At 37.3% G+C, this 18409-nt stretch overlaps 1 protein-coding gene across 3 annotated transcripts in view; it reads right to left on the minus strand.

Moving 5' to 3' along the window:
- LOC122829374 (E3 ubiquitin-protein ligase SMURF2-like) overlaps positions 1–18409 on the minus strand; it is a 57431-nt gene that overhangs the window by 26720 nt on the left and 12302 nt on the right. For all 3 annotated transcript variants that reach the window (XR_006370353.1, XM_044113866.1, XM_044113864.1), the window contains exons 2-5: positions 10161–10199; positions 8723–8831; positions 4429–4562; positions 665–730 (exon numbers count right to left, since the gene is read on the minus strand). Coding sequence is in view for 2 of the 3 variants with exons in the window: in XM_044113866.1 (XP_043969801.1) it covers positions 665–730; positions 4429–4562; positions 8723–8831; positions 10161–10199 (348 nt within the window). In the remaining variant the exon portion in view is untranslated. The remainder of the gene's footprint in view (positions 1–664; positions 731–4428; positions 4563–8722; positions 8832–10160; positions 10200–18409) is intronic.

Consider the following 18409-nt stretch of genomic DNA (forward strand, 5'->3'; position numbering starts at 1 on the left):
AAAAACAAAAACTTTAATTTTAGTCACCAAGCAAAACATGTTAATTCATGCACTTTGTTTTGAATTTCATAAAAGTCTGAAAAATGTTAGAAATGTGCAGAAATAAGGATGTGTTTATAATTCATAATTTTCCTACATCTATTTAAAATGTTTCTTTATACAAAGTTAAAAAGAAAATAGGTGGAAAAAGTGCTGCACAAAGAACAAAAAAAAATCGAATCAGCTAAATATGAACGACAAAACAAAAACACAAAACATAAAACTATTTTAAATAACAAAATTAGACACAACTGCACAAAAAAAGAAAGCGTTCTCCTCAACTTGAACTAGAAGCTATTGAATAAAATTTTAGTCATAAAAGTGACCTATTATGATCTCCAGCAGCTCTTATGTGCAAAGGCAAGTTTCTCCAGAAGCCATTTCTGAAAAGGTTCTGTATAAGAGTTCTGTTGGATCCATTAAGGTCCTATAATACCTTTTTAACTGATGATAGTTACTAAAATAAAATCAACAAATGAAAGCAAAAATCAGAATAAGAGAATGAAAGTCCGGTTGGTGAATCTCTACCACTTTTCAACCACGAAGGACCGTCATCACTGCAGATTTGCTTTAAGACACAAACTGGCCTTGAGATACGAGGCCACTGAATGGGTGCGGCCCTTACCTACTATCTGTCCTCTTACGGTGTCGTTGTCGTTGGGGCCCAGCCTATTCAGGTCCAGTCTCTGATCTGCAAAAACCAGACGGACACTAATTCAGACCCTTTGCTAATAAATTTAATGTTCATTGCTTTTTACAAAGAGTTTTCAACAGACACTGAAAAGACAACAAATATCGGTTTTATTTGTGTGCGACATTTTGAAGAAACTTGCAGAAAACTGCAAAACCGCTGGAATATGAAGTTCTTTAAATCAAGGCTAAAAACCCACCTGTTTAAAGTTCGATTCCTAACTGGAGCATTGACCAGAATATTTGATGGATTTTTCTTTAGTTTGCTTTGATGGTGGCATTTGTCAATATTTAATGTATATTGCTGGTTTCATAATTGGTTAATGCATGATTCTTTCTTGGTGTGAGGCACTTTGAACTGCATTTTTGTGTTGATTGACTGTAATAAAACGGGGTTGCTCCTGCAGCTGGCTGACATTTGTCCCTGCAGCACATGAAAGTAATTTGGAACCAAAACATTTAGTTTTATTGTCATGAAGAAATCTCCAAGACCAAAAGTCCTTGTTCTGGCTGTGAGGAATGATTTGCAAGCAACGCTGAATTTGGCATCTGGCTCAAGGCTCCCAATCAGCTGTTTCACTATTTAAGGATTCTGGGCTGCATTTGATCACTTCCAGTTTGTTTTCTATATTTTGAAAACATTTATCCAAGATTTTTGACAACAAAACTTGAATTGATGGTCATATAAGATGATTTCCATTCACTGATTTTGTATTAGACACCCTTCGTGAAACATAACCTCCTCTCTGAATATAAAAGTTATTCTTACAGTGCGTTCAAATTGCTTTAATTACCAACGTTTTTACTTTGAGTATATGCTTATATAGTGAACCCTTCTCCTTGAGAAAGGTTGTAATGTCAAAAACCAAACGTGCATAAAACCACGAGCCATAATATCACAAGAGCTCACTTAAAATCTAGTGGGTTTCCTCACTGTCACCAAATGAGAAGGACAAAAGTGGACACAAGACGGCGTGTGAGTGGGGTCAGTGTGGAAAGAAAGGGAAAGAAAATAAAATGTTCTATAAAATCCAATAGTAAAACCAAAGTGATCGGACTTATTATGTAGTGGGTTCGCCGCAAAAATGTAATATGCTTGGAAAAGGCTGGTTTTATCTATATAGAAATCCCAAACATTCCTATAGTTTCTGTGTGTGTGTGTGTGTGTGTGTGCGTGTGTGTGTGTGTGTATTTGTGTTTGCGTGTATGTTAGTGTGTTTATGTGTGCACAAATACATCTGCTCCGGATATGTGTCTAGACTAAACAGGGATGGTCTGAGCCCTACATGGCATGGAGCGGTAATGAGATTTCTTTCTGAAATTAGAGAGGAGGGAAAACAGAGAAAATGCACAGACCTTTAACCACAAGCATTCCCTGAACCGATTCGCCGGAGCTCCCAAAACTGTCTGCCGCTGCAGACTAAACTGAGCAACTGGACATGTGGACCCCTGTGTAGATGAGCCAAACGAGCCATGTGCCTTTCTTCTTTTTTTTTTTTTTTGACGGTAGCTTTATTTAGCATATTTACATCGCCTCACAAGATGAACATTTTGGTACAGAAGAACATGTGCAAGATGGTAAATTTGCAGGCTTATAACTGAGGGAGCAGAAAAAAGTTCTTATACTTTGGTAAGAAAAAAAAGAAAAAAGGGAGGGATTGTGTGAGTTTGCATCAGATGACAGTGCATAATGTGTGAATAATGGGTTTTGACAACCAAAGCAATTCCAGTAATGTCTTATTATATGGTGTGTGTGTGTGTGTGTGTGTGTGTGTGTGTGTGTGTGTGTGTGTGTGGGTGTGTGTGTGTGTGTGTGTGTGTGTGTGTCGAGGCCACAGATTCATCTGTCTGCAGCACACAGGACAAGGACAAAGGGATAAATGCTCGGGCCGAGTCCCGTCATCGAGCACGTCTCCTTGTCCACTTCCTGTGGTTGAGATAAAGTATAACTTCTGCTATGATGGCTTGTCTGGAGCCTGAACTGTCTGAGAGGAAAAACCTTGGGCAGCAGCTTTGCTGCCGAGTTTCCTTTCTTTTCCGTTATAAGGGGATGGCACAATGAATGAGCTGAAAACTAAACTTGAACAGGATCAGAAAAACTTTAACTGTCAACACCGTCTTCAATGGAACAATCCAGGAGGGAGTTCAGATTAAAAGGACAATAATTAGAATCATTTTAATTGATAATTAGATTTAATTACACTTAATCAGCCTTTATTAATTATTATTATTATTTCAGTTTAAGTTGTGAAAATGAGTAAAACATGCAACATGACATTGTCTCAGTTGTCTTAGGGCTGGTTTATGATAAATCAGGATCATATTTTAGATTTAAAAATTACATTTCATAGAACAGAAAGTAACTTTACACCATTAACGAGCATAAATGTTTGCTTCGGCATTTAACAGCAGCTCCTCCAGGCCAGTTGTCCCCTCTGACAATTCCTACTTCCATTTTGCACCCATAAACAAGCCATAAATTGCACATGTATTGTATTGTGCCATTTCATTACTGTGTAGTGTAGTGCTCCTGTTGTTGATGTGTTTTGATGGATACCGGAGAAAAATAATCGTAAAAGTGCTCAGAACTGTCATAGGATATGTACATTATTTTCTCTCTTTTGGAACTGCAGTCATTGCTGATACTTTACCCATTTTTCATTATTTCTAAATTAGTGCTGTATTTTCCTTTTTTTAGGCTGAACATTGAAACTTTATTGGTAAATACTTACACAATTATAGTTAAGTTATTTGTTTTTGGATATTTTAGTTGGCACTTTTAACAAATAAGCTATTATACAACTTGCTGACATTTTAAAACAAATTTTAAAATAAACAAATAAATTAAAAAAACACTTGATTAAGGAAAATCTGTCATTTAAGTTTATAGTTTAAATGACAAATTATTTAAAAGATAGAGAGAATAAGAAAAGCAGTTAGCTGTTAGAAAAAGGCTCCTCTTTGTTTTCTCAAACAGTTGCACACTGGGAAAGATTTTCTAGGAGTGGCCAAACCAGGCCAGTAAAAATATTAGGGGGTCACAGTTTAAATAAACAATTCTTATTATGTTTGAATTAATTTTAAATTTTATAAAAATGTATTTATTTATTTGGTTTTACATTTATGTCTAGACTGAAGACTGAATTTCTATCTATGACCTGAACACTTTTTGCCGGGTAGGGCATTGGCCCCCCCTTGGCCACCCATTGGGGGCGCCACTGCTCACAAACAAAACAAAACCGCAAAAGTGTTTAATAACTAGCACTCTGTTTGATTGGTTGGCTGATTTAATCACAGCGCGTTGCTTTGAAATTACTTATACGCAACATCTGATGCAGAAAACGCAGCTTGAAGAAGTTCTGTGAGTCGGTTGTTATAGCTACAAATCACTAAATAACGTCTGTTTTGTTGGTGACACTTGGCAAACCAACAAGTTCGCCTTCTTGCGATGAGTAAAAGGTGGGATTTAGGAACAATGTTTAAAATAGCTCACCTAACCACATGATTGCTGCTTAATCATTTATTTGCTTTTACTCCAAGAAGCCTCCAACCAACTTTCCAACAGGTCTGACAAGTCTTTTAGAATAGAGGCCATGCCAAGCATGCAGAAAGGATACAAAGAGTGCAGACACCGTTGACCTTATTTCAGCGAATGCTCAGTGACACAAAACGCAGACTGAAATACAAACAAGTACTTACAGCCCGTGTCTTTGAGTCTGTTGATGGCGTTGGACAGGAGCCGGACGCAGCCGAGGAATCCCGCGCCCTGCTTTTTGTGGATCTTCTTGTGATTCCAGACACTGATGGTAATGGAGTCTGACTTTCCGATGTAGCTATGAGACAGAAAAGGCGTTGAAACAAACGACAAAAGAAAAGTAGATTTGATTCCTAATTTGCATATAGAAACTACAAAAGCAGTATTTTTGAATACAAACCAAGACAAATTTGTGCAGTTCACGTCAAATTAAAACCATGCATTTGGATTGTTTTTTTTTTCTTTATAAACCACTGACGAAAACAAAGCCTTAAATCCGTCTTGTGCCTCTTCCTGCTTAGTTTAAAGATTTTACTAATTTGCGCGCAGAGCTTGCAAAGCCGAGGCCTGTCTGTCTCGTCGCGGTTGACAAACAGAGGAAGTCCCTGCGATGAGCTCTACCGCTGTCTGAGGCCTAGACAGCTCTCGCAGTAAACACACACTTCACACTACAGTCAGATGCACATTCACACTCTTGCTGACATGGATGTAATTACAGTCTAGCAGGATGCGAACTCTACATTACCCTGAAAGTCAGTCTGAGGGAGAGGGGTTTTCCGCATAACAGAAAAACATGCACATTAAAAGGTGCACAGAAACATGATTGGATCCAAGCTGAAATTATCTTTCGAAATTGGGAGTATGCTAGGAAACATTTTTCAATCAATCAAGTTTATTTGTATCCCACATTTCAGCAACAAGGCAGTTTAAAGTTCTTTACATCACAACAACACAAAGTCATAAAATACTCCACACATTCAACAACTAACAATTTTTGCTCTATATACTTTTATAGCAGGAGACTTTCTGCAGAAATGTGTCAGTCTATTTGTAAAAAAAAAAACTTAAACTGAAGCCTACATGGAGAGCCAGCATGTTTTTCTTAGATTTATTATTCCCCCCCTGGTCTTGAGAGATTGGGTCAGTTGGACCCCACAAGTTTTTAACCCTGTGCACGGTACGGCGGGGTCGCACTGACCCCGCGTGTGCCAGTGCGAGTCTCTGTGTGGTTTCAGGAACCGACGATCTGACAGGACACCCACACACACACACACACACACACACACACACACACACACACACACACACACACACATTAAGCAACAAAAATTCCTGTAAGCATAACAATTCCAGATCACACAGCCAAAACTATTCCCTATTCCAAACATTGAGCTCACTGTTTGCTTTGCGCTGACATTCTCCCTCATGTCAAACTGCATGACAAGTAGCAAACAGGTTTGTCAATTCCAAGCAACACTTGGAGGTCGATCCAGAGGAAGTGCCATCCACTGTTACTTCTGTAAACTGTGAGCTGTTGTGCAAAGTCAGATTACGGTCGCATTTAATTTGTGGTATGGGTGGATGAGAAAAAAAAAATAATTTGATTTAATCAAAAAACATAAAAATAAATAAGTTGAAACATTGGAGCTGAACATCAACACCCACTGTATGAACATAGAGTAAAGTGTCCTCCAAGTGTCACAGACTTGAGCAACTTATCTTATGAAACACCTTTTTGGCTAAACGTTAAGTAAAAAGAGAGGAATAATTAGTTTCTATGCATCATAAATCTGAAACAAACTTCAGGAAAACTGCAAAGATGTGGAAACACTGACTTCTTTTCAATCAAGGCTAAACCCAACCTGTTCAGAGTTGCCTTTGACTAATAATAACTGCAACATTGATCAATATATTTAATGTGTATTGGCTTGATGATGTTGATCATGGCATTTGATAAAATGTAATGTTTGTTTCATAATTGGTCACTGTATTATCTTTTCATGTTGCAAAGCACTTTGAACTGCCTTAACACTGAAACATGCTGTACAAATAAACTTCACTTGACTTTAAATAATGTTTTACTCATGATATTACTTCACAGAGCTTCAGTGTTTTTTTTTTGTTTGTTTGTTTGTTTAAAGGCACTACAGAAAACAAGAGATACTGTAAATAATTAAAAAAAATTTTTTTGCAGAGTATTTATAATACAACAAAGACCTCCATTCGATAACATTTGATAGACCTCCAGTATCTGTCGAATGCTGAAAAAGATTCCACCCCCAAAAGTTGGAGGTTGCTGATGGGGGTGTGGCGAGAAGGCAATCTGCCAAGCCCACACTTCCATCTGCTTTCTGTGGCATGTTAGCCATTTCCTGAACCAGAGGAAGAGGCCAAGGGTCGCTTTGTGGGGAAAACGAGAGGGTGAGGAGCCAAGAGGGGTGGGGAGGGGGACAGGAGGGGTAATTATGTAAAGAGGGTGGAGATCAGAGGCTGAATGAAGAATCTGGAAATGAAAGAGTGGGCTTGAAGGAAGAAAAACAAACTTTGAAAACAACCGAGCAACATCTTCAACAATTAATGTAAGGTCATTAGCATGAGGCTAATTTTCAGATTCACACACAGCAACAGCTCTATCTCATCATATTCTCTTCTTTTTTTTTCCCCAGAGGGAATTTCATGCATGTTTTTAGCATAACATTCAATACTTGAGACGTCTACATTTCTTTCTGCAGTTTTTACAACATTCTGGTCATTTAAGTACAAAATATTAACCTTACACAGGCTTACACAGTCAATGGGTCTTATCTTTGGGTTCCACAGTAATAAAAAAACACGTTGCTAATATATATTTTTAATTTTAGTAGTGTGGAAAGGGTCGATTTCAACGTCAAAAATGCATAAGAAATGGAGTACACTAGACTAAATTATATTTTCTATGCTAGTTTGTGAACTGTGATGCCTGTATTTATTTTGCAAAACTTTAAACCAGCAGATTTAAGTAAAATAATGCTGGTTTAACATAAACAAATGTGAATATTTCTCCATTTATTAAGTGTTATGAGGCTTTTGACCTTTTGAGACCACGAGTACCTGTTCCACTCCCATGCGTTTCCATATTTATCAACACTGGCATATGATAAAAGCAAATTCTTACTTTTACAAACCTTTCAAGATTGCACAGGAACACCGCTAGGTGACCTTTCATTTGTAATGTGCTATCAACAGAAACGTTGGCGTTTGTAAGACCAATAACACAGTGAAAATGCCTACAGCCAAATAATTTCCCAATCTAATCTCCATCAAAAGTGGGTGGAATCTGTTTTTGATTTTAAAAAAACATATACACATGTTCAGGTTAGTTTCTCTTTTGAGAATACAATATGGCAGATCAGAGGTGTGGAATGTCTGAAATGTTGCTCTCCAAGATGTTCTTTTGTCACGTGAAACCGTTTATAGAAGGGTGTTTCTTTAACAGAGAGAGAAGGCATCTGACTCCTCATTCTTAGGACGTTGGTCACAGGAAGGGGAAAACAACGAGGATAAACCAGTGCACCTAATTTATTCAGAGACAAACCATCTGATACCACTTCGGTTTGTTCACCGACACATGACCTCTTATACAGTATGCATGAAGTATTTTAAGTTTTGGATTTAATATTTGCTATCATCCAAATGCCTGCACAACACTACTTCATAACAACTGATGTTCATCGGAGCAGCTACTTTTAGTCAGGGGGGTAAAGTCTTAAGCAAATTTCAGGAAGACTGAACATAGACTGAACGTAGCAGCAACATAACCGTTTTTATTTCTTTGATACTTTGGCTTTTAGAAATCTTAAACTCAAGAACTTTCCTTCTAGACGGTGCATGCAGAAATTCCTGTTTTTTTAATGCTAGCTGCAATAAACACTAATGTAAGACGCTGAAGACAGTTTAAAACATCATTTCCTGATAATTTTGACTATGTTTTAAAATTAAAGTGAACTATTTAATTTCTGAGCAGTGTGAAGGAGAATGCTGTTGCTCTCTCTTCTTCTTCTTGCTTAGTTAGAATGAATGAATGAATGAATGAATGATTTATAAAAACACAGCTCTAAGTCAGATCTACAAAACAAAACAAAAAACTATTGTTCAGTACATATATATCCATATACAGTCTGCTTTATAAAGATATTAACAACTTAATTGGACTTCCTAACCTGGACCGTTTCATTGTATTCACCATTTGTTTTCTTGTGTTGCAGAGAGAGAGAAAAACCAACTGCAGACATTTTTCTCTAAACATTTTTCAGTCAGAACAAATGTGTGCCGGATGCAGCGTTAGTTTTTAAACTCTGACGATGCTTAATATTACGTCCAACTGATGAGCAACGAAGTGAACGGAAAAAAAAAACAAAACAAAGAATTACAAAAATTCATGAAATCTTTATTCCAACTGTAACGCCTCCAGGTACTCACAGATCATAATGTTGATTCCACTTTGGATCAAGAGTATTTCTCACAGTATCTGTTGAGTGGCATTGTCCAGAACCGTCCACTACCACTTTAGCAAAAGGATCCGGCAACCCTGCAAAGGTCAACACAGCAGAATGAAATAGTTTCGATTAGCAGGCGAAAAACCCTGGTTGGCTCACCTTTGAAGAAGGAAACCAACATGACCTGTAGTAAAACACTCAGATGTATCACTGAGTCGGTCTGGTTCTTACATAAAAACAATAAACATCTCAAGAATAAACATTGATATGGTTCAATATCTGTTTAGGTTTTGGTGGTAAAAGAAGTTGTATCCTTGTACGGCCTGGTTTCTAATTGCTCCCATTGTTTTAAATGTCATTGATCTGATGGTAGATATGGGGATGTTTAAGGAAGCAGTTATTTTCTTGGTGTTCTTTCCTTTCCTATAAAGACAAACACACACACACTGCTTTCCTGTTAGTCTACTTTCAATTAAGGGACACTAGAGCCCACAAAAGACCCCCTGGACGGGAGGAACAAAAAAATGCAATTTTGGTTATAGAGATATAATATATTTGAGTGTGCACACTATGCTACTGCAATAAAGGTTTAATTTATTTTAAGGATTTATATATGTCTCATACCAAAACTTACCAATAATTGTGGAGAACTACGTCCGATTTGCAGTAAAAGGTTTCTAGTTTCAGTTTTGACCAAGCCAGAAATATTTGAGAAGATGATTCAAACACTCTGGTTTTAGAAGAGCGTGTTCTCACATGCATTTTTTTTTTTTCCTTTTCTTTTTTGGACGTGTGAAACATTTCCACAGCAAACACGGGTAGTGAAAATACTACCATGTGTGGAAGCGAATAACCTGTTTAGCTTGAAATATGATAGGAGAGTCTCTTGGATTGTTTGACGATCCATGAGAGCTTAAGTAGCTCAGGGGGGGGAGAGAAAGGCTCGATGCACTTCTGTGCACAAGTACGTTTTGCATTTTAGATACTAAAAAATATGTACATATTTGGTTGTATGTGTATGGTTTTAGTTTCATGATCTGGGTGACTCTTAACATAAAAATTGGTTCAGCAATGAAAAAACTCTTTAATCCACATTAACCATAGTGAATACAACAATCACTTATACAAAATGTGCTTCTGAAAACTTCCAATAATCAAAATGCGATTCTTGACAATACCCAGGAGACTATGTATTTTTCTTACATCCTACTTTGATGAACTCCTTCGATCAGAGTTCAAATCTTCCTTCATATTTGCCTCCATCTTTAGTTTTAACACCTCATTAAAGTCTTTAACGACTTACAAAGTAACAAGTTCACCTCCCAGGTAACATATCTCCTCTGAAGAATGAGCAAAAGAATGGGATTTTAAAAAAAATTAAATTAAATTTTTAAAAAAAGCAACACAAAGTCTTTACTTACGAAAGAAGTCTTTCTTTGCCAGGTTTTTTGCACAGAGGACTGGAAAAAGAAAACAGAAAAACAAAGAAACATAAATGTTAGTGGTAATAAGAAAAAACATCAAAACAAAGCTTAAATTGAAAATATTCATTTTTTTATACAATCCCAGATATCAAGTTAGAGTTCTCTCTTTTTTTTTTTTTTTTCAATAATTGACATAAAGTTTCAGGTGAAACTTATCTCCTAAAAGCATTTTCCCATCTGTTTGCCATCTAACACCTGGATTCTCTGATTTTGGGGGTCAGTTAAAACTTTTGGAAATATTGTGACACTTTAATTATTCTCTTTTTATACAGAAAAGTTCAGTGTCCATCAGCTGTTAATGTCACATTTTCTGAAATCACCTCAAAATGAGTACATTTTCAAGGGGGGCACCGATTGCAGTTTTCTGACAAATCTGCTGATTCCAATACAAATAGCCAATACAATTTTTCTTTCCCTGAAAAGCTGCTAAATATAGCGACAAAGACACCAAGTCGGCAGCATAGAGGAGTGACCTGTTGGCGGTGCCTGTGGCTCAGCGCTCTCACAGTAGATCAGATCGGTGGATAAGATCAGTTTCTCAACCAAGCATCGGCCAATCGCCAATCTACCCAGATTAAGGAAATCAGAGCGGATTTATCGGTGCATTCCAACATTTTTCCTTTCAGACAGCATTTTGATAGATGAGAAGTAAAAAGGAGGTTCAGTTATCTGCCATGTTTTGCTTGTTTTGTTTGTTTTTTTCTCACTGGGAAACACAAAATGGATTTCGCTGAATAGTTCCTGCTATGGCCTCCTAGTTGTGAGGTTTGGAAAGCAGATAAGAATGTCTTTGTTTTAAATTATTGATTGGACAAGTACTCTTTCCTGTATGAAGCAAGTCCACAGGGGTTTGCAACACCGACAACATACAATAGCTTTCAACTAAGAGGGACAAATGGAGAGCAAAGCTGAGAGCAAGACTCTGTTTTCTCACGTCTCCTTCAGACTATTGCAGTCTTTTTATTCTTTTATTTCCTCCTTTAAATGCCCTCCGGTGTGTTGTAAGTACTTGGCAACACTGGTGCTTTGATGGATGCTTGCTACACAACTCAAACCTAAAGGAAGACAAATTAGGACAAGCATGGCGATTAGACAAATCCAGTCCAGGTCCGACTTTCTCAAGTACTGCGGTTTTCGAGCAGGGACTCCATCCAAGGTGGCGCCGATGCCAAAAGAAAGAGCACTGTGTGTTCAGAAACAGAGCGAAGGCATCACGGATCACAAACTGGGCGTTATTAAATCTCTGTTCACAGTAAGACTGTGCGGTGCAAGTCGGATAAGTCTCAGTTATTTTGGAGACAATATCTGCTTACATGAGATTATTATGCTGTGTGGACTGAAATCTTAGCAGATTATTTGTGGAGAAAAATTCAGACAAGTTAATGAGCCGAGTTTTTAACTGGGTCAGCATCAAATCTTTCATGCAGACAAGTGAAAGAAAGCATAATATAATATAATATAATATAATATAATATAATATAATATAATATAATATAATATAATATAATATAACACCAAAATGAAACTTTGGTTTGATATTTCCAATATTAGTATTGCCGTTATGGTCAAAAACTATTTACCGATATAATAATGCTGCATTAATATCACAGGACCAAACAAATATTACACGATTAACCATCTACAGAAACATCAACCTCAACAAAATGGAAATGAACATTAATATTGGGCCAGTTTTAGTTATCGGACCGATACCGATGCGTTTATAAATGACCAAAACCGATGTTGGTGCCGATATATCATGCATCCCTAAAAACAATACAATCCAAAACAACATAAATCTGGTAAAGACCTAATTTATTATTATTATAATTATTATTGGTTAGAATTCTGATCAAAATATGATGTACTTTCTTTTTAACATAACTGTGTGCTAGCAGAAATATTTTAGTTTTACAAGTAAATTCAGTCAATATTCATTGAATAAAATCATCTTTAGGACAAAATAATGTGATTGGGAAAAAGCTTAGAATATTTTAGCAAAGAATGAGTGTGCCAAAGAATACGTTTAATTTCGAAACAAGAATATTTAAATATCAGTTCACTGAAGCCGTTTAAAAAATAAATAATTGTCACATCATTTTTTTCCCCCAATAATCTGAGCCAAAACAATAAACTAACACTGTTATTAATTACCAAAGCAATGTTGGCTTGGAGGATTAATTCATCCTAAAATATTAAAACGGAGCCCAATGCAGGCATGAGAAAAAGCACAGCGCTGACATGTTTCTCCATTTTTGACAGAATATTGATTTGCGGCGCATCTTTGCAAGAATCAAGCTCAGTTCGGCAGCGACCGGGTTGCACCGGTTGTACTTGGCTCTCTAGTTACCAAACTGTGCTAAGAAGAAGATTAAGGGATTAACTTCCACACTGCTCCTCTGTCTCGGCCACAGATACCACCGAAAGAAAATCCTCCTTCATTGTCAACAATGGACTTTCGCCAATTGAGCCGCCAGGAGCAGCAAGCTACTGTTACTGATAATGATAAATATCTTCTTGAAGCATAATCAAACAATTAGGCCATAACGAAGCACAGCCGAAGACTTAAAATGGCTTTTGGAGATACAAACAAAATCTGTGGAAATAAAGAAAGGTAACCTAATACTCTGTTTGGTTTAATTTATTTATTTTTTAAGTTAGTAAGTAAGTTTTAAATATAGCCTTTGCAGAAGTAAGTGTACAATCAATATTTCCACTCTAACATCCAAAGCAGAAATGCAGATAGATCCAATTCATTCTACTTTTCTTTTTCTAGGGAAAGCATAAAATTTAGAGCCATTCTTCCATCATTTGTAAACAAGTGACGCTTTCATCCCTTCCTCCATGTTTTAGTAGAATTTCACCGCAGTGGCACCTGGGCTGGGATAATTAAACTCCAGGAAATGACTAATCTTGTGTGAGCTTCTTCAGAGGTCCGCTGCAGCCTCTAGAACAAATCTGATATCGCTGTCGTGTAAAAGAAAAAAAAAGGAAAAAACATCCTGCAACAGCCTATTGACTGGACGCCACGTGAACAGGCGAGCCGCTGTGATCTGGGGCTGGCAGAAAACCAGATACACTGGGATTCCAGTGAGGAAAGCTGGGTCAACTAACAGTTCACCACCGGAGAGCCCCGGGGTGGTCTCTGGGTCACTGTTCCCACCATCAACTCGGTCTGGACCAACAGTACAGGGATTTGTCTCACTGAACTCAGTAAAACAAATGTTTTAATAGACATTTGTTCTGCCACTCGATTAAAAAACTGTAATCAGCTCAAGCACACTCTATAGATGTGATTAACCATGATTCATCACCGTACTTAACTTTATAGGCTTGAAATGTAAATATGTGTGTTCTCAAAAAATGTTGAAGAAAATGTCTTATTGTCTCAAGCCCTGAAGATTCTCAGTTTTCTAGGGTTTCATTTCAGGAAGGTTAAAAAGAAATCATTTTGATTCAAATTTTAATTTTATGAGTTCAACTACAAACCGGTTATGCTTTGTTGGAAGGCTAATTCACCATTGCAGTATGTTCAGACGACCTTGATTTTATCCAAACTTTGTGGTTTTTAAAGTGAAATTTGCCGATTAACACACCAGTTTGACGATCCTCGCTTGTCTTTTCACTCACATTTGAGTCTCCGCATTGCTAACCGCAGTACAAGACCGTGTTAACGCGCTGCTATGGACTAGGTGTCCCTACGCGGGAGAGAGGCTTTTAGGTCAAAATGGGAAATGTGATTACCGTATTTTCCAGACTATAGAGCGCACCTCACAATAAGCCGCATCTACAAAGTTTTTTTTTTTAATACTGGAAACGTACATATATAATCAACATCTCTGCCACTCTCAGTTTTTCGCAGCCCTGCGTCACCAACACCAAACGATGACTTACATGCAGCTCCTCTATTTCCCTCCTGCACTGCCAGATCGACAGCCTTCAACTTAAAAGCTGCATCTTTTTCTTCGTGTTGTTTCCATAATGACGGGGTATGGGCTTGAAGAAATTTCTCCGTCGTTGCTGCTGCTAGCATGAGCTTCTTCTAAATGAAAATTAGCGCTTTCTTCTTTGATTCCCAATTTTGACTTCCAATTATTAATTTCCTGGTAAAGCGCCCTCTGGTGGTTGAAGAAAAATACACAAAAAAGCCGCACCGAGCTACAAGCAGCATGGTTCAAACCGTGGGGGATAAGTAGCGGCTCATAGTCCAAAAAATGCGGTAATGCGATTTTACATTAATCACATGCGTTACGGTTGGCAGCCCTAGTAGAAGTACATTACTATTAAAGTCAATAAATGGCAGAAAAACTGGTTAAGATTGCAGAGTCATTGATTCTCTGGGGCGTTTAGTAATTAGCGTGGAGCTATGACATATTGCCCATAAAAACAACGTGATAAAGTGCCACATCACAGCATCAACTTGAAGGTATCACAACACAATTAGGCAACCTAGCATGAACACAACTCCGGTCCACAGTTCAGTGACCTTTATTTTGTTTTTACATTTACCAGCCGCCTTTAAAACTCAGGTTAACCACAACAACATCATCTTACCATTTACACTTTAACTCGCATACCAGGACATTAAGCGAAAGCAACGTTTGCTCTTTAATGGGAACAGTTTGTCAAATATTGCCCACACTGCAGATACTCCTAGCTAGAATCCAGCAACACCTACTGGAGGACAGACTGCCAACAAAGCACAGTGTCGAGAAAAAGGCGCATGCCAAGCAAACTGGTTTCACCACTTGGTGGAGAGGAAAAGAAACAACACAGCAGAGGACAATGGGGAAATAAAGGCGTACAAAGACAAGAAGGGAGCAGCTGCACACATTTGAAGTCTGAAGGTAGAGATGTGACGACAGCGTGTTGAGAGGCGGGAACGACGAGGCGATTCTAGAAATCTCTTTAGCTATGTTAAGTTGTTTGGCCTATCCAGAGTGTGCATGTTTTCATTTAGGCTTTTAGTGTCCATTTGTTTTTAGATTTTACTTTAAAGGTCGCAAGTAGTGAAGAAAGCTGGCTGCCGACTATCACTTCAATACCAATCAGACAATTTTTCCAGGCAATTAGGGTCAAGGTCAAAAGAAAGTACAGCCACTGTCCAGGGATTAATGTATTAACAATCTGGTATTTACCTCGCTCTAGGATTATTGAAAGCAGTCTACAAAGTTATTTATTAATACAAAATAAAGACAAAAAATTAACAGCTTGTAAAAAAAAATAATACTCCACTAGGACCAAAAGTACACAGAACATTTGCTAAACCTTAAGAATTAAATTCATCACCATGACTGTATCCTAATGTCTAATTCAACTTAAAACACTTTTTCTGATATTGCAATAACATGATATACATGATATACAGAGTCAGTGTTTGCCTACTTATAAGTTGTTGGGTATTTTTGTCACACTTAAATGTTTCATGTTAGGCAATGTTATATCAGATGAAGATAACCTGAGTGTTCATCACATGCAGCAGTGATGAACACTTCCAGAAAACTTCCAAAAATGACTCCAGAAATTGATAACTGAATTGATAAGTGTTGCTAGGGCAACAGACCAGTGGTCTTTTTGGATGTTTTCTGTTACATCTTATTTATTAATTTGATTACTTTTGTACCTCTTCCCAAAATCCTTATGAATTACAATCATGTCTTGTAATATACTGTGATAAAATGCATGCCTTAGATATTTTTAATACTTTTTAACTTAAAAAAAAAATCTTAAAATCTCAACTTAGCTGAAAGAAAATGTATATTAATCCATTATATTAATCCAATTATTACTGGCTTGCTAATCCAATCACAGGCTAATGTCTTGAGGCCACAGAGTGGCTCCACTATAACAGAGAAAGTCTATTCCTAAAGAAATCAATATTAATTACTGATACACACATTTGAAATTTCTGTGCACTTCTAAAGTTTTTTTACTGCTAATATAGTTAGCAGTAAAAATAAACTTTAATAAAATAATACAATTCACCAGTCTCTCAGGGGGAATGAAACCATTTCATGGATGTGGAGAAACATCCAAAACAGAAGGTCTAACACAGGAAACAAAATCTCAGAGAAGAAATATAATTATTGTGTGGATAAATCCTGTGGAATCCACTTTTATTCATTACAAAGCCGAGACGGCGCGTGTTTCTGACAACAAAGAGGGACCGTTACAACAGTTGGACCTTTCTGTGTTTCCATCTGTCTGAACACAGATCTGGCATAAGGTTGGTATTTGTTCTGGTCAATAGGTGAAAGGTCATGAACCGATCCTAGCCGAGGGACTTGACGGGGCATTCACACTTGTTTTCTCTAGGGAGGCTCCTCCGGGTTAACATTTGCATTTATTGCCTCATATATTAAAGGAGCGGGATGAACTCAATTCTACAGCAGCAACCAGAAAGCCACAGTAGAAGAATATCAAACGTTAAAAGGACGCCTGACGATTCACTCTGCTGCTAATGCAACTTTTCCTACCACACTTTTGCCTTCCACTCAATTTTCTTAGAAAACGTCACAATCGTCAGATTTTCTGTTACACTAAATTTTGGCTTAGCTGTATACATCATCTAAATTGCAAAAAACAAATTTTTGAAATGTTTCACTATGTGTAAAGAATATATGTTTTAATTTTCTGTAATGAGTGACAGAAAATATTGAAATTATTCAAAAAGTGAGATATGAGGAGGACGAAGTAGTAATTTTATAACTCCAACCTAAAAATAAAAAAAAATAATAATAATTATCCAGCTTTCTTCTCTTAAATTTTATTTTTCTCGTAATTTTGAGACTTTCTTCTAGTAAAATTGCCTTTTTATTCTACTGATATAACTACATTCTCATAATTAAACAAAAATTGTCACAGCCTGGCCTTGATAGTCCATTGTACAACTCAAATAAAGGGTTAATTGAAATAAAACCCTCTTTTGTTTTTGGCCATTGACCTTATTTTATTTTATTTTATTCTTTTAGAAAAGAAAGCAAAAAAAAAAGTGATTAAAATTGGATCTGGTATGAAAAAACATCAGACATATCACTGAGCCCTATTTTTTTTCCCAGAACTATTTGGTAGCATTTTGCTCACACAGGTTTTGATGTTCGCTGTGGTCCCGAATATAAACAATTTGCAAGAATTGTTTATATCAGGTGCGAGTTTTACATCTGCGTCAACAAGTGGAAAAACCACCTGTTGATGCAGATCGGCCACAAAATTCAACTTGATGCACGCAATCTCTGCTCTGTTTCATAGTGGGCATTAAAGGTCAAAACCTTTTATCAGCTTCGAAGAGGGAGAAAAAAAAAAACAACAAAAAAAAAAACTGCATCCCACAAGATTCGTTAAAGATATTCAGATTATAAAGAGGGACCCACAACTTCCTCTAACGTCGCTCAGTGTCACTCCAGCAGCTCAGCAGCAGTCTTCCCCCTCTGCACCGCTGTTCACAGTCCAAGTGCGGAAATATTGCAAACAATTTCTCTTTTATGTGCGTGACTAATTTTAGGTTTCTGTAGCAACCGTTCATTACAACAAAACAACAGTGCAGCAAGAAGCAGCGTTTTTTTTTTTTTATTAAAGAAATGAGCAAAAAAAGAAAGAAAAAGAGGAGTCTGATCTACATTATATTTCCTCTGTAAAGCAATTACTCAACTTCCCAGTCTGAGTCTCTCTCTCTCTCGCCAGTCAAGTGAATATTCAGGATGCCAATTATGTCATTCAGCTGAGAGGCCAAACTCCACAGCTGACGCTCCCCCTCCCTCTCTGCTCCCCGAGGAGAAGCCAATAATCTAAGGATAGGAATCTGGAGTGAGCACAGAGTCTACGGGGAGAGCAGGGGGGGGGCGAGGGACGTAAAAGACCAAATGTTTATCTGGAGAGAGGAATTTACAATGGGAGGATGAGGCCGGGGATCTCTGACAGGGAGAATTCGAGAAATGAAATATCACATTTGCAAACAAACAAATGCTGGCCGGCAATGTGTGTAGTCTGCTTGGCTGGAGTTCCAACGAAGAAATGGCCAAGAGACACCCCGAAAAATCCCAAGTAAGATTATTCAGGACAGGGAGCGTTAAACGAATCATGTTGTGCTTTTTCATTTTAACATCCAGTTAAGAAAGAGGTAACCTTAAATTTTTGTTCAAACTAGGGCTGAAACCATGAATCAGTTTAGTCGTGATTAATCGACTTAA

This window comes from Gambusia affinis, linkage group LG04 (genome assembly GCF_019740435.1).
Source record: "Gambusia affinis linkage group LG04, SWU_Gaff_1.0, whole genome shotgun sequence".
NCBI lineage: Eukaryota > Metazoa > Chordata > Actinopteri > Cyprinodontiformes > Poeciliidae > Gambusia > Gambusia affinis.